The sequence below is a fragment of the Glycine max genome, chromosome 3 (genome assembly GCF_000004515.6).
Source record: "Glycine max cultivar Williams 82 chromosome 3, Glycine_max_v4.0, whole genome shotgun sequence".
NCBI classification, from domain to species: Eukaryota; Viridiplantae; Streptophyta; class Magnoliopsida; order Fabales; family Fabaceae; genus Glycine; species Glycine max.
In genome coordinates this window covers 44,227,154-44,241,346 of record NC_016090.4, presented here as the reverse complement: position 1 = coordinate 44,241,346, position 14,193 = coordinate 44,227,154, and the positions used below count along the sequence as shown (strand labels likewise).

General features: G+C 35.7%; 2 protein-coding genes across 3 annotated transcripts; both read left to right on the top strand.

The window, feature by feature from the left end:
- The first annotated feature begins 1,367 nt into the window (after positions 1-1,367).
- On the top strand, positions 1,368-4,788 carry LOC100809473 (glucan endo-1,3-beta-glucosidase 1). Its single transcript, XM_003520735.5, has 4 exons — positions 1,368-1,965; positions 2,057-3,427; positions 4,045-4,093; positions 4,188-4,788. Exons 1-4 carry the CDS (start codon positions 1,905-1,907, stop codon positions 4,321-4,323), a joined length of 1,617 nt encoding a protein of 538 aa, XP_003520783.1. The 5' UTR covers positions 1,368-1,904; the 3' UTR covers positions 4,324-4,788.
- A 1,445-nt stretch (positions 4,789-6,233) lies between these two features.
- On the top strand, positions 6,234-10,048 carry LOC100808926 (uncharacterized). Of its 2 annotated transcripts, none has more exons than XM_006577137.4 (3): positions 6,234-6,874; positions 7,637-9,080; positions 9,178-10,048. In XM_006577137.4, exons 1-3 carry the CDS (start codon positions 6,613-6,615, stop codon positions 9,536-9,538), a joined length of 2,067 nt encoding a protein of 688 aa, XP_006577200.1. In that variant the 5' UTR covers positions 6,234-6,612; the 3' UTR covers positions 9,539-10,048. The 2 variants fall into 2 exon arrangements, with proteins under 2 accessions (XP_006577200.1, XP_006577201.1); XM_006577138.3 differs by lacking the exon at positions 6,234-6,874 and adding an exon at positions 6,930-7,348.
- The last annotated feature ends 4,145 nt before the right edge of the window (positions 10,049-14,193 follow it).

Genomic DNA, 14,193 nt, shown 5'->3' with positions numbered 1-14,193 from the left:
GAGCTACTTAATCCTCCAATATCTATTAAAGAGTGAAAAACCAAAACTCACACCCGTGTTTATCAAATTACGTTTTCCTTGTTTTATAAGGAAGACACAACAAACAACTTTATAAACCCATAATCCTAGTAGACGGATTGTCTTATTGCACCTCTTCTTCTTACTTTGTGGTTTTGAGATTCTGAGTGGATCCTTTTGTGCATCACCCCTATCACTCACTCTTAGCTTTCGGCTAGAGACCTAGTCAGACTCTAGTCCTTGTTAAGCGAGAACAGGCGGAATAGATTCTTCTACATGGCTTGTAGGGCATTGCCTTTTCTGAATATTTTGCCCAAACCACACATGGCTAACACACAGCCAATAATCCAAGTAGAATATTTTAGTCTACTCAGCCTAATAACTCATTTTCAATTCCATCCATGCCTTTGCACCCAAGAAAAAAAATCATGACTTTCTTATGCCTTACTATGGGTCAAATCTATTACTGTTGGTAGTGGTTTTAGCTGAGAGAATATGACTCTTTTCTTATATAAATATTTTCCACCATACACTCAACTTTATAGATCCTTAGTAGATACTCCAAACTAAAGCCAATGCACATGGTCTGATCCCTGAACTACGAACAAAATTTCGGTAGTCTTGTAATATTTGTTCCATTACAGATTTTTTTTCTTCTAAAAAATAAGTTTTTTTATATTCTTACTTTAAAAGAAATTGATACAAGAAATAACCGTACAAAATAATTCTTGATTTCATTTCTTTACTTTCCAGGCTTGTCCCCCTCCCTCCTAACTAACTAATATCCTAAACAATTAATAAATATTTTTTCATTAAAAAAATGATTAAACTATGGTAATTATATATATATTTTTAATTTCTTAATTGTTCATTCCGTGCCATTCTGTATCTTATTTTTCGATAATTCCTATATTTCAAACCGTTTATGACTTTAGAATATTTAAACATAGCTGTTAATTTTTTAAAATAATACCTTTGTTTATGTTAAGAAATAAATGTACTAGTAAGTGACAGATAAAAATAAAATAAGACAGACTGAATAACCTTATTAGTAACATTTATTAATGTTTGCATCCACAATAATAGAAGCATGAAGCTCTTAAAATACTCTCTAGTCTACCTTTGTCTAACACTCGTACTTTATTGAACAACTACCGTCTTGATTTGAACTTGCAAGTTGCAACCATCTGCCAGAAACCCATTCAGACATTCATGATGAGTCATGAATCCAACGGCTCACTATCGTTATGCGTGCCTAAAATGATAAAATAGTATAAAAATTAAAATTTCTCAATAATAAGGATTCGTTTGATAAAAAAGAATGAAATAAATAAGAAATATAATAAATAAAAATAGACAACATACATAAAAAAAAGTGAAAATAGTGAAAAAATAAAAGTGTTTAGATTAAGAGTAACAGAGAAAAAATAAATAATAAACACACTTATCTGTCCTATTTTTCTTCAGCCAAACAAAGGTAAGCAAAAGACACGAGGTGATGTCCGTGTATAACAGAGAAACAGGGAATGCTTTAAATCTTCATCACTAGGGACATATGGGCTTTGGGAAATATTAAAAAAAAAAAAAAACATGTTTCTTCGCACTTGTGATCGCACCCAAACATTTTCCGACCCATTCTTCGTGACAAAGTAACATATTTTTAATTTGTTTTTGAATGATTATTAGAACTTGGTCGTTTTCTTTTCTTTTGTTAAAAGTTGAAACTTTTCCCATCTTTTGACTCTTCACCTTTATGGCTTCCCCCCCCCCTGTCCGAGGCTTTTAGTGCTCAGCTCCATTTCTTCTTTCCCATCTTTTCTTGTTTTTAAAACCAACGAATCTGACTCACCAATATTCCAACACGCTCGCTCATTCCACATTGCATAATGGCCAAGGAACCTTCTCTATGCCTCTTGTTCCTCTCTTTTCTCATTTTCTGCTCTTCAGGTTAGTCACTATTTAACACTTTCTCCTTTCTTTGCTTTTGTTTCTGAATCTGTGCAACACTTAACCGAGCTCGTTCCTTTACACTTTGCAGGGACTTCTGTATCTTCTTCTTCATCGTCCGTTGGTACAACATTCTTCCAAAAAAGCAAGATCTCCAAATCTGAGATTCGATTTTCTGTATCAGATTGCAAGATTTTGAGCACTCTGACCAACACCAACCTGTCAGTTGATTTCTTCTTAAACGAAAGCCTGGTTGAAAATTTTGTTTCTTCAAAATCAAAATCATCTCTAGTTTCATGGCTAGAAACTCATCTCATGAACATTATTCCCCAAGTTGACATCAGAAGCATCGTTGTTAGATGTGGCAGTGAGTGCTTAGGCCAATATGAGATGCCTTCACTCATACCTATTCTCAAATCAATTCATTCATTTCTCAGCAATCTTCAACTGAGAAGGGAAATAAAAGTCTCCGTGGCCTTTCCTCTTTCATTCTTAGAGAATTTGAATGCATTGTATGGAAATGATCTCCTTAGGATTGTTATGTTTTTGAAGAAAATAGATTCATTTATCATGATAGAAGACATCATTGGTGGAGAATTGAGTACTGTTCAGTCTGTTATCGAAAGAGCCACCCTTGCTGCTTCTATTCTTCCCTGCAAAGATGTTCCTGTGGTTCTCACAATCAAGAGCCATGATATTCCCAATTCAATGGAATTATCTCAATTCAGTGAGGCAGTATCCAAGTATCTTGAAGCGATATCTCATTTTACAAACAGAATAGTTGCATTGATTGCACAAGTATACACACTCAATGATTTTTTACTGCTCAAAAGAGAAGAGGGAGAAGAGATATGTCCTTTGTCCCTAAGAGAAAATCCAAGCAAAGTCCACATCAGAAGAACTCTACAAGACACAACCAACACACCTACCACAGTTTTCCCCACAAATCCAACCCCACCTTCACCTGTAATCACACCTCCAGATACACCAACCATCATCACAGTTCCTTCCACCAATCCTGTCACGGTTTCCCCCACCAATCCAGCTTCAACACCTGTCACAGTTCCTTCTACCACACCAGTTGTTCCCTTACCCCCTACAAATCCAGCCAATCCAGTTACCAATCCTGTGGCCTCTTATCCACCACCATCATCAGGAAGTGTTCCTGTCACAAGTGCACTGCCTCCTCCTCCAAGCACAAATGCTCAAGCCATGCCAGCGGGGCAGAGTTGGTGTGTGGCAAAGACTGGAGTTCCACAAGCTTCTCTTCAATCAGCACTGGACTATGCTTGTGGAATGTCAGGTGTGGATTGTTCACAGATACAGCAAGGTGCGAGTTGTTACAATCCAAATTCATTACAAAACCATGCTTCTTTTGCCTTCAACAGCTACTACCAAAAGAATCCTGCGCCTACAAGCTGTGACTTTGGAGGCACTGCCAACATAGTGAACACCAATCCGAGTAAGATCTTAGTAGTTTAATATCCTTATTTTTTTAGAGTTTGACTTATACATACCATTAGTCTAAAGATTATACTGTTCATTTGGTGTCCTCATTTTAAGTTCTAGTTCTAATAGAGAAGACTGAAAGTTTTAGTTCCTATACAAGGATAAAAGTTAAGGTCCCCATTACTAATATCAGAAAACACTTTTTGGTGGTGTAAAACTGCTACATTTTTTTTTATAATAAAACGCCACGAAAACTGTTCAGGGACTGAAATTTACAGTTTTCTTGTATAGTGACTAAGTCTTAAAATGGAGGGAACTATAAGGACGAAAGGAATAGTTTACCTAATCTAAAACATCTTTAGGCAGATATTCAATAAGAATATACTTCATTACAGTCAAATCTTATTGGATGATTATGTAAAGATGTTTTTTACTAAAATTATTGGTTTATGTATTGGAAGAGTATTTGTTGGAAGAAATCAATCTTTTTAAATGAATTTTATTAGCTGGAGAGATTAACCTCTACTTCTGGCTTTTTAGTTAAGAGATAAATTGTATATAAATTAAACCCTTATATATTATGCTTCACAAAATTGAAGACCATTTCTAAAACTCTTAAATTGTGACTAGGCTCGGGTTCTTGCATCTACCCATCATCTTCAGGGGCAGGCGCATCCGGGTAAGTGATATGACATGGTTTTCATAGTTTTGCTGCAAATGTTTTTGGTACCACTAAGCCTTCAAGATACTAATCATGATACCATCTTTTGCAGCTCTGGTACTGGTAGCCCAGTTTTAGGGTCCCAAAGCCCTCCTGATTTAAATACCTCGTATTCAGCTGGTCTGAGACCTCTTATTGGCTGCATGGTTCTGGCAATATCATTAGTCACTGTAAGACTCACTACATGAGTTTTCCACAAGAATCAGCGGTGAAGTTTCGATACACGTCACTTTGGAGTTAGTTGTGTTGTAATATTACAAGCAGTGTACAGCTCTACAAGTGCATAATGACAGTGTAGAATGAATAGAAGAAGAGAGATTACTTGATGATGACAGGTTATGGTCAGGTTCAGGTACAAGGGTGTAGTAGTATGTAGTTGAGCGTGCATTGGTCTAGTTTGTTTTCGAAATTCATTTGCATATAAATAGGGGTTTGTACTTATTCTGCAAAATGATTCACGTGGATATGTAGAGTTAGAAACCAGGTTAACTGACTCGTAGATGGTCAAGGGAACAATTTCACATTATGAAAGAGTCTATTATGAGAGCTTGTCGAAATTTAGAAAGAGTAATGAAAATGTGTCACGTTTCATCTGTAAAGCAACAATTTATGGTATTGGTAAATTGTGAAGGTTTATTGGGGAACCACTCCAACATCATTTGTCATAGAGCATGGATGCTTTAATGGATTTGAATCATCATGCTCACCAACATGCCTTTTAATTTTATTATCCATATTCAAAAACTCTTCTTATTCAATGAGTTATTTTTTACCATCATTGAGTTTTATTATTTTATTTAAAGATTTTTCATTTCAAAATTGTCTTTTGGTTTTGGATTATTTGTTGTTAATTACTCTATTTGTTTTTAAATTAATAGTCATTTAAGGTTTGTCTACACAAGCTATGAGAATTAATAAAAAAATATATATGAAATTGTTACACCTTTTTCTATTGTGCCCCTGACGATTCACTTCTCCTATTTTACTATTTAGGAATTTTATTTGGTTAAATTAATGTTGAGATCTTTTAATTTATTTTCAATGTCTAATTAGATCCTTTAATTATTAAGCGGTTTAATTAGGTCATCTAATGATTTAATTGAGTCCTTTCTCTCAATTAAGTATTAACTTTGCATATGACAATAACAGTGAAATATATTCACATTAATAACATTACTAGGTTAACACTTAATTCACGGAAAAAATTCAATTAAACCATTTTAAATAATCAGAGAATCCAATTGAATCACTTAATAATAATTAGATAATAATTAGAGTACCTAAATAATAATTTAACTATTTTATTTTTACTTTGAATTATCTAATTTTAGTTTTGAGCTGACGCATGTTTTGAGCCAAGGTTGCCTGACTATCATGGACTGGGCTTACGTGATCCAGTCCAGAACATTTATTCAACAACTACAAGATTACATCGATCTTAAGCTGATCTACATCACATATTTCAATCCACACTAAGATTATTCAGTACTGCTGTTTTAGGTATTTTAATCAAAAGTTTTTAAATTAAGTGTTATAAAAACTTTACCCGATAATTGCCAATTCAGAATCATGCAAAGCATGCCCCGGCAAATAACATTAAAAGAATAGGATCCTTTCCTTTGCTCAAAAACCTTCATTCGTGAAGACTCAGTGCACTAGAAAAAAAAATCCAAACAAGTATTACCAGAATGAATTGATAAATTTTATCAATTAAGTGCTCTAGCCAAGGATTGTAGGAGAAAAAAGGAAGAAAATTAGTCATTTTATTCGATGATTTGTGACAGTCTAGTGTGTAGCAGAAAATAAGTCACCGATTCCCTGGTTTCGCAGAGTTTTACAAGAATCGAAGATGATACCTCGAAGATTTTTGGGGTCTTAATGTTATATTTTTAACTTAATCGTTAGGATTGGGAGGAATAAAACCTTACTTGCTAGTTGCTTGACAAATAAAATTCATTGGCCCCCGCCATCAAAGAGGAATTTAACAAATCATGCCACGTCCTAAAATTTTATTCCCCCAACCCAACGCACACACCTGGACTCCAAGTCACACGACATACGGAAAAATCAAAATACTAAATGGAAGAGAATCGTGAAAGACCATGTTCGTATGATGAAAATTTTATTAAGAAAAACAAAACAATTCACTTCAATGTTCTCTTAAGCTTTGAGAGTAACTGTAATAATGTCTTTCAGCTTCCAGCAAATAAAAACAAACAAGAGGAATTTGATGACTTTGCTCATCCACACCCACCGAATCCGGCTGCATGCTGTAAGCAAAAGGGCAAGCGAGTCAATTCACAACACCACTTTCACTTTCTCTCTCTTCCCCTAACAATAAAAGCCGAGAAGCCTTCGTTTTTCTAACTCCGTCTCTGCCGGCACGCATCGTATAGAAAAGATAGAGGAAAGTCGCCTTGTCATCATTAACAGTGTTTGTGTATATCGGAGAAATTAGGGTATTGAAGAGGTCGCTCATGGACGGAGATGGAGCGACGACGATCGCGGAGGCGCAGTACGCGACGGCGAAGACATCGGTGTGGTGGGACATCGAGAACTGCCACGTCCCCAAGGGTTCGGATCCGCACGCCATCGCGCAGAACATCAGTTCTGCTCTCGTTCGCATGAACTACTGCGGCCCCGTCTCCATCTCCTCCTACGGCGACACCACGCGCATCCCAGCATCTGTACAGCACGCGCTCTCCAGTACCGGAATCTCCCTCAATCACGTCCCGGCCGGTCGGTAACCTCCCTATTTCAACTTCATATCTCACTTTCTGCGATTCCTACATGCACGATTTTGGTTTTCGATTGTTGATATCTTCGATCTAATAAAAACACTGCGCGTGAACTCTTTAACTGTATAACTAGTCTGTTGGATTGAAGTTAACTTGTGATTATCAAATCTCAACAGTTGGAAATTATTTCAACTCTGAGTAGTTTGGAGTTTCTTTCTCCTTACTTTGAGTGGATGTGAGGGGACTTGTGTACGTGGCTATTTGCCTATCATGAAAAATTATTTATGATTTTGACGAGCTGTTAGTTTTCTCTCCTGAACCCTGTCGATGTGTCGTGGTTGCGGTTTTGTAGCATTTATTGAGATTGCTAGAAATTGCAGAAAAATGTGGCTGATGCGACCATAATTGCACTTTGAGATCCCGCCAAAACCTTGATGTAGCATTTGATATTTCCAGAAATTGCTGATAAATATGGGTATGTGGCCATTAGTGCGGTCATAGACACCGCCAAAACCTTGATCTTGCCGTTTTGTTGCATTTTTTGATGTTGTAAGAAATTGTAGATAAATGCGGCTGATGAAGCTATAATTTTAGTCACAGACACAGTCAAAACCTTGTTCACAGACCAATTTTAGAAACCTTGGTCAGGAGTTTTTTTTTTTTTTTTTTTTTATCAAATCTACTGTGATTTTTTTGGCTTTGTAGGTGCCGTGAAGCTTGAAGCTTCTCTCTTTGAAACTGACGTTTTGATATTTGGTAATAGGTGTGAAAGACGCAAGAGACGAGAAGATTCTTGTTGATATGCTGTTCTGGGCACTGGACAATCCCGCACCTGCTAATTATTTATTAATTTCGGGTGACCGAGACTTCTCGAATGCTCTCCATCAACTTCGGATGAGGAGATATAATATTCTTCTTGCGCAACCTCAGAAGGCATCTGCACCCCTAGTTGCAGCCGCCAAGAGTGTATGGCTTTGGACTAGCCTCTTAGCTGGAGGACCTCCTCTTTCTAATGGTGAATCACAACAACTTGGTAATGGTAGCCTCAGCCATGTATCATCTTCTGACTCCTTACAAATTCCGGTTACAAGTGCTACTCAGATACAACAACAGGTGGATTCCTACTCAGAAGTACATGTAGGAAATTCAAAATTTACAAATGGAGGAAGGGGATTTGATTCTAGATATCAGGGGAAAACAAATTGGAGAAACCTGAGCCAATCGAATGGACCTAGAGCCATGAATCCTCTGCCTGTTGTACTTCAAGATAATCGTAATCGTAATAATGCAAACTCTTCTCAACCTGGCAACTTTAATCTAAATGTTCCATCAAGTGCTACAAATCATGGTCATGGCAATACTGATCAGTTATGGAGCAATAACAGTAATCTACAGGGCAATCATCAAATCCCTTATTCACAGCCATTAAGACCAAACAACTTCCCATTGCAACCTCCTTTTGCACCTAGTAATTCATATACACCAAATTCCCATACTTTTCCAACTTCAGTGGTTCCACCTAGGACTGGTGGTCCCAATTTCACTTCAGGACCACATACCAATGTGCCAGATATTGGTAGTCTGAGCATTTCTGGATATCCTAATAGTGTTCATAACCCACCTATTGTTCCGCAACGGAGTGGAGAGTTGAAACAGAATCCTAATAGTAATGCTCCACTTCTTTTAAGATCAATTGATGACAAAAATGGACATATGGTACAGAACAGTGGCACACAACAATTACACCAAGGTTATCAACATGGTCCAGAATATCAACCTATGCCGTTGGCAGCAATGGGTAATAATAACCCTTCTGGTAATGGTATGTGGGGTTCTCCGGGATGTCCTAAACCTTCTGAATATGTACAAGGCCTAATAGGGGTTGTTTTACTTGCCTTGAACTCACTAAAAAATGCAAAGATGATGCCAACTGAGGCAAATATAACTGACTGCATCCGGTATGGAGATCCCAAGCACCGCAACACTGATGTTAAGAAGGCTCTTGAAAGTGCTATAGAGCAGAATATGGTGGTGAAACAAAATTTAGGTGCTTTGCCGTTGTATGTTGGTAAGAATGATAAACTTTGGAAATGTGTAAATCCTTTAGGTGGTACTCCTAAGCAGCATTCAAAAGAAACATGGGATCAAATTGGAAAGTTTTTAACAACTCCTGCTGGAAGATCAGCACTAATGGGTACACAGTGCAAGTAAGCATATTGTGATATGTCTTAAAAACTTTTAATTTTATTTTCATCTTTTCAAACTTGTCTTGATCATTTGATATGTCTTTATTTTCTTCTCTAGGTATGAAGCAGGTATTGTGATTAAGAGTATGTGCTTTAAAGATCTTGTTTTGGGTGATGTCCTTCAGATATTGAACATGTTAATTACCCATAAAAAATGGGTTACACATCATCCATCTGGTTGGCAGCCACTTAACATTACTCTTCCCGAGATAAACCCCACTTCAGGGGTTGTAGCTGGTGGGCAAATTTCCCCATCTGGGGTAGTTTTAGAAACTATTTCCCCAGATGGGGTCGTTTCTAAAATAATTGCAGCATGGGGCAGTTTTTTACGTGCATGGAAGACCCAAACCGGTGTCAGTGAGCAACCCGCCAGATGCAATGGCGATATGACCGTGCAGAGCCTAAGTCGCCAGTCCTAATGGCGATACGCAGAAGCAGCTGGGAACCGCCAGTCAAACTGGCGAGTTCCATGGTACAGGCGTGCAGGCGCTTTTGCAGGGGTGCAGGAGCTTGCTTTTCAGAAAAGGGAGTTGCAACTGCCATTGGCGAGTTGCTTGCAAGTTGCAACTCCCATTGGCGGGTTGCACAAGAAGAAATAGCCATCACCAATGGCGGTTTGTTGGCTATAAATACCAGTGCTCACGTTTTGAACTTGAACTCACGTTTTCAGCTCCAAATTAGAAATAAATCTTTCATTGCTCACGGCTTCAAATTAGAAATTTCTTTCTTCTTTCATTGTATGCTGAGAGCTCTAGTTGTGTAGGGATTTCTGTTTTAAATTTGTTTGGTTGAAGTTAAATATTTGAATTAGGTTTATAATTTTGAAATTAATAATTTGTGTTATAATTTTTGTAACCTATATTTTTATAGCAGTTAGAAGGTATACTTTTTAGTAACTCTTTAATTAAATTAGTTTTATATTTTTATTTCGTAATATCCCATAAAATAATTTGTATTATTTATTTTTAAGTAATTTTTTGTAGCAGTTTCAATGTATAAATTTTATGAAATTTTTAATTAAATTAGTTTTATATTTTATATGATTGTTTGTGTGTATAAAATAGAAGAAATTTGTCATCAAAATTTTAATTGGTTTAAAATTTGGTTCTTGAGAGTTAAATTTGTGAATGAAGTTCGTAAATTTCTGTCAAATAAATTATATTATAAGATATTTTTGAAGTAATTTTTTAGACCAATTTGAAATTATAATTGTTAATAATTTTTTAATTAAATTAATTTTATATTTTATATCCCTTGTTTGTGTGTATAAAAGAGAAGAAATATGTCATGATATTTATTTAAATAAAAAAAATTTGAGTCTTGAAAAAAGTTGGTAAATATGAAAAAAATTATATAACAGTCAAAATAATTGTAATTGATAATAAATTTTTGTTATAATTTTATGTAAGTAATTATTTATAGAAGTAAATATGAAAAAAATTATATATAGGTCAAAAAAATTTGGTTCTTTAATTAGAAGTAGATTTTTGCTTTAAAGTAATTTTTTGAAGTAATTTTTTTATTTCTTTGTTTGCAGTAAAATAATTTATAACATAATTTTCTTGTAATAATTTATAATTAAAACTAGATTTAAGGTTTAAGAAAATTTTTTTAACTAATTTTTTTTATTTCTTAGTTTCCAGTAAAATAATTTGTATTTGTATTATAATTTTTTTAAAGTAATTTTTAATTAAAACTAGATTTTAGCTTTCAAGTTATTTTTTGTAAGTAATTTTTTTTTTCTTAGTTTCCAGTAAAATGAATTATATAATAAATTTTTAAAGTAATTTTTAATTAAAAGTGAATTTCAGCTTTGAAGTCATTTTTTATATTTGTTAGTTTGCAGTAAAATAATTTGTATTATAAATTTTTTAAGTAATTTTTAATTAAAATTACATTTCAACTTTCAAGTAATTTTTTTAAGTAATTTTTTTTATTTCTTAGTTTGCAGTAAAATAATTTGTATTTTGAATTTATTATGAATAATTAATTAAAATATTGTTTTTGTAGGTACACGATGAATTCGGTTATAACAGTATTGTATTTCAATGGAAGGGTATATGAAGATAATGATGGTGTAATATTTGAAGGCAGTAAAAAAGCGATTCAGATTAAACGTGGAATTAGTTTCAATGCTTTGAAGAAAAAAATTGGAGACAAGGTAAAGTTAGAAAATAATGAAATTATTTCTGCTATCAGTTGTAGATTTTTAGTGTCAGGAAAATATATTGCCTTGCAAATTTGCGATGACGAAGACGTTGAAACGATGCTAGAAAGTTTTAAACAACAACAAGAAATGTCAGTTCTAGAATTGTACATAGAAAAGGATGTGGCTGGTGGTTCAATGTTTCATTCTGCAAATTCCCTTACATCATGTGGAAATTATGTATCTAATGATTACACACAACCGTCAACAAATATGAGCAATTTAAATCTTGACGAAGATGATGATCATGATGATGATGATTATCTTGTGTCTAACTCATACGTTGAAGAGTCGTTAGACGAAGATGACAGTGTTGACGGTATATCAGATACAGACAATGAAGTCCCCGACATGATTCCACCAGTAAGAATTGTTCACCCAGTAGAAGGTATGATTTACTCTTAAAAAATATTTCACTCAATACATTTATTATTTCACGACAATTGTATTTAATGCCAAATAAGTATGATTTGAATTTTTTTTGGACTATAAGGTGTACAAGCAATTGAGAATCCATTTTGGAATGATGCTTTGCATTATAATAATATCAACTGGAGCCATCCTGATGAGGAGGACATTTGTGGTTTGGAGATGCCATCCACTTTTAATGTTGGCCAAGAATTATATGTTGGCATGGAATTTGATAGTAAAGATGCGGTCAAGAATGCGGTCAAACAATATGTTATGAGGGTGCATCAAAGTTTCAAAGTGGTTGAAAGCAAATGGGACAAGTATGTGGTTTGTTGCTTGAATAGAAATGCAGATTGTCCTTGTCCTTTCTACATGAGGGCAATTTTATCTAAAAAGACTGATTCATGGAAAGTCACTCAATGGGGTGGACCGCACACATGTCTCAATATGACCATGACCCAAGATCACGAGAAACTTGATTCAGATTTAATTGCCACTTGTGTAGTAGGTACGTATTTGATGTTCATATTATGTTATTGTTTAGCCTTAATTGTCATTTAAATTCTGTTATTCTATTGACAGGCATGATCAGAGAAGATCCATCGATAAAAATTTCATTGATTCAAGAGAGGATTAACAGTCAATTTGCGTACAAGGTGTCGTACAAAAAAGCTTGGTTGGCGAAACATAAAGCCATTGCTATTGAATATGGCGATTGGGATGAGTCATATGCGAAACTTTCGTCGTGGCTAACACACATGCAAAATCATTCTCCTGGATCGTATTTTCAAATACTACATGACGATTTTATCGTTGGAAATACGGTTAGTCGCGAACATCGCCAATTTCATAGAGTTTTCTGGACTTTTGGCCAATGTAAAGAGGCTTTCAAGTACTGTAAGCCAATCATACAAGTTGATGGCACACATTTGTACGGAAAATACCGTGGGACCCTCTTAATGGCCACATCACAAGATGGAAATGGTGGCGTCCTTCCTCTAGCATTCGCTGTGGTTGAAGGTGAGACGTTGACAGCGTGGTCATGGTTTTTGGCACACTTGCGTGAACACGTCACTGATAAAAATGGTATTTGTCTCATATCTGATCGACACGCGAGTATAAAGTCCGCTGTCGCTAACGAAGCACTTGGTTGGCAACCTCCCCACGGTTATCATGTCTACTGTGTGCGACACATAGCAAGCAACTTCAATCGAAAATTCAATAATGCCAAACAAAAAGAAATGTTGAAGAAATTGGGTAAGATTTCATATTTGATGGTCACGTTTATTTTACTTTCATTTATACTTAAAATTGTTATTCATAACTAATTTTATGCAGCCTACACTCCATGCAAGCACATTTTTGATCAAAATTTAGAAAAATTTCGTGAACTGAGTCCAGCCATAGCAACATGGATAGATCGCATCTCAAAGGAAAAATGGACGATGGCTTACGATAGGGAAGGACGTCGATATGGCCACATGACAACGAACCTCTCAGAATGTATCAATAAGGTTTTAAAGGATTGTCGCAACATTCCCATAACAGCATTGGTGAAATCAACGTACAGTAGGTGTCGAAAGTACTTTGTTGAGCGTGGCCGCCAAGCCCAAAGACAGTTAAATGAAGGCCAACTATATTGTTCAAATCTTGTTAAAGAACTGAGGAAAAATCAAGAACAAGCTTGTACGCACATCGTTCGCGTGTATGATATCCACTCCACAAGGTTTGAAGTAGAGGAGAGCTTCAACCCTATAACGCAACGTGGCGGACAAAAGTGGGCAGTAAACTTGAATGATCGTCATTGTCAATGCGGAAGGTATTCTGCGCTTCACTATCCATGTTCACACATTATTGCAGCTTGTGGTTACGTGAGCATGAACTACTACCAATATATAGATGTTGTTTATACAAACGAGCACATCTTAAAAGCTTACTCCGCACAATGGTGGCCTCTTGGGAATGAAGCGGCTATTCCTCCTTCTGATGACGCATGGACACTTATCCCTGACCCAACTACAATTCGTGCGAAAGGTCGGCCAAAATCAACAAGGATAAGAAATGAGATGGATTGGGTCGAACCATCTGAGCACCGAACAAAATGTAGTAGATGTGGAGCCGAAGGGCATAACAGGCGTCGGTGTCCAATGCAATCTGAGCGTGGGAGTTGTTCAAATCGTTGATTTATGTATGTCAGTTGAGTGACTTGTATTTGTTTACGTTTTGTTCAATGTATTCAATTTCTGGGGTTCTTTGAATACGGTAGTTACAACAAAACCACTAACCCATAACCCCTAACCTCTAACCCTAAACCCCAATGAATTCGTTTGATGCGCGACATAAAAATAGTGATTATGATTAGTAACCCATAACCCCTAACCCAAAGTCATAACCCTAAACCATAACTACTAACCCTTAAAATTGGCATCGGAGTGATTATCCGCGCGTGTCACGGGT

What these genes read in the sequence shown, in the direction of transcription:
- LOC100809473 (XM_003520735.5), top strand. Translation starts at nt 1,905, where the DNA reads ATGGCCAAGGAACCTTCTCTATGCCTCTTGTTCCTCTCTTTTCTCATT. An exon ending in TCTCATTTTCTGCTCTTCAG is followed by an intron (nt 1,966 to 2,056) that starts GTTAGTCACTAT and finishes TACACTTTGCAG; the next exon opens with GGACTTCTGTATCTTCTTCT. An exon ending in CATAGTGAACACCAATCCGA is followed by an intron (nt 3,428 to 4,044) that starts GTAAGATCTTAG and finishes AATTGTGACTAG; the next exon opens with GCTCGGGTTCTTGCATCTAC.
- LOC100808926 (XM_006577137.4), top strand. Translation starts at nt 6,613, where the DNA reads ATGGACGGAGATGGAGCGACGACGATCGCGGAGGCGCAGTACGCGACG. An exon ending in CCTCAATCACGTCCCGGCCG is followed by an intron (nt 6,875 to 7,636) that starts GTCGGTAACCTC and finishes ATTTGGTAATAG; the next exon opens with GTGTGAAAGACGCAAGAGAC. An exon ending in CTAATGGGTACACAGTGCAA is followed by an intron (nt 9,081 to 9,177) that starts GTAAGCATATTG and finishes TTTCTTCTCTAG; the next exon opens with GTATGAAGCAGGTATTGTGA.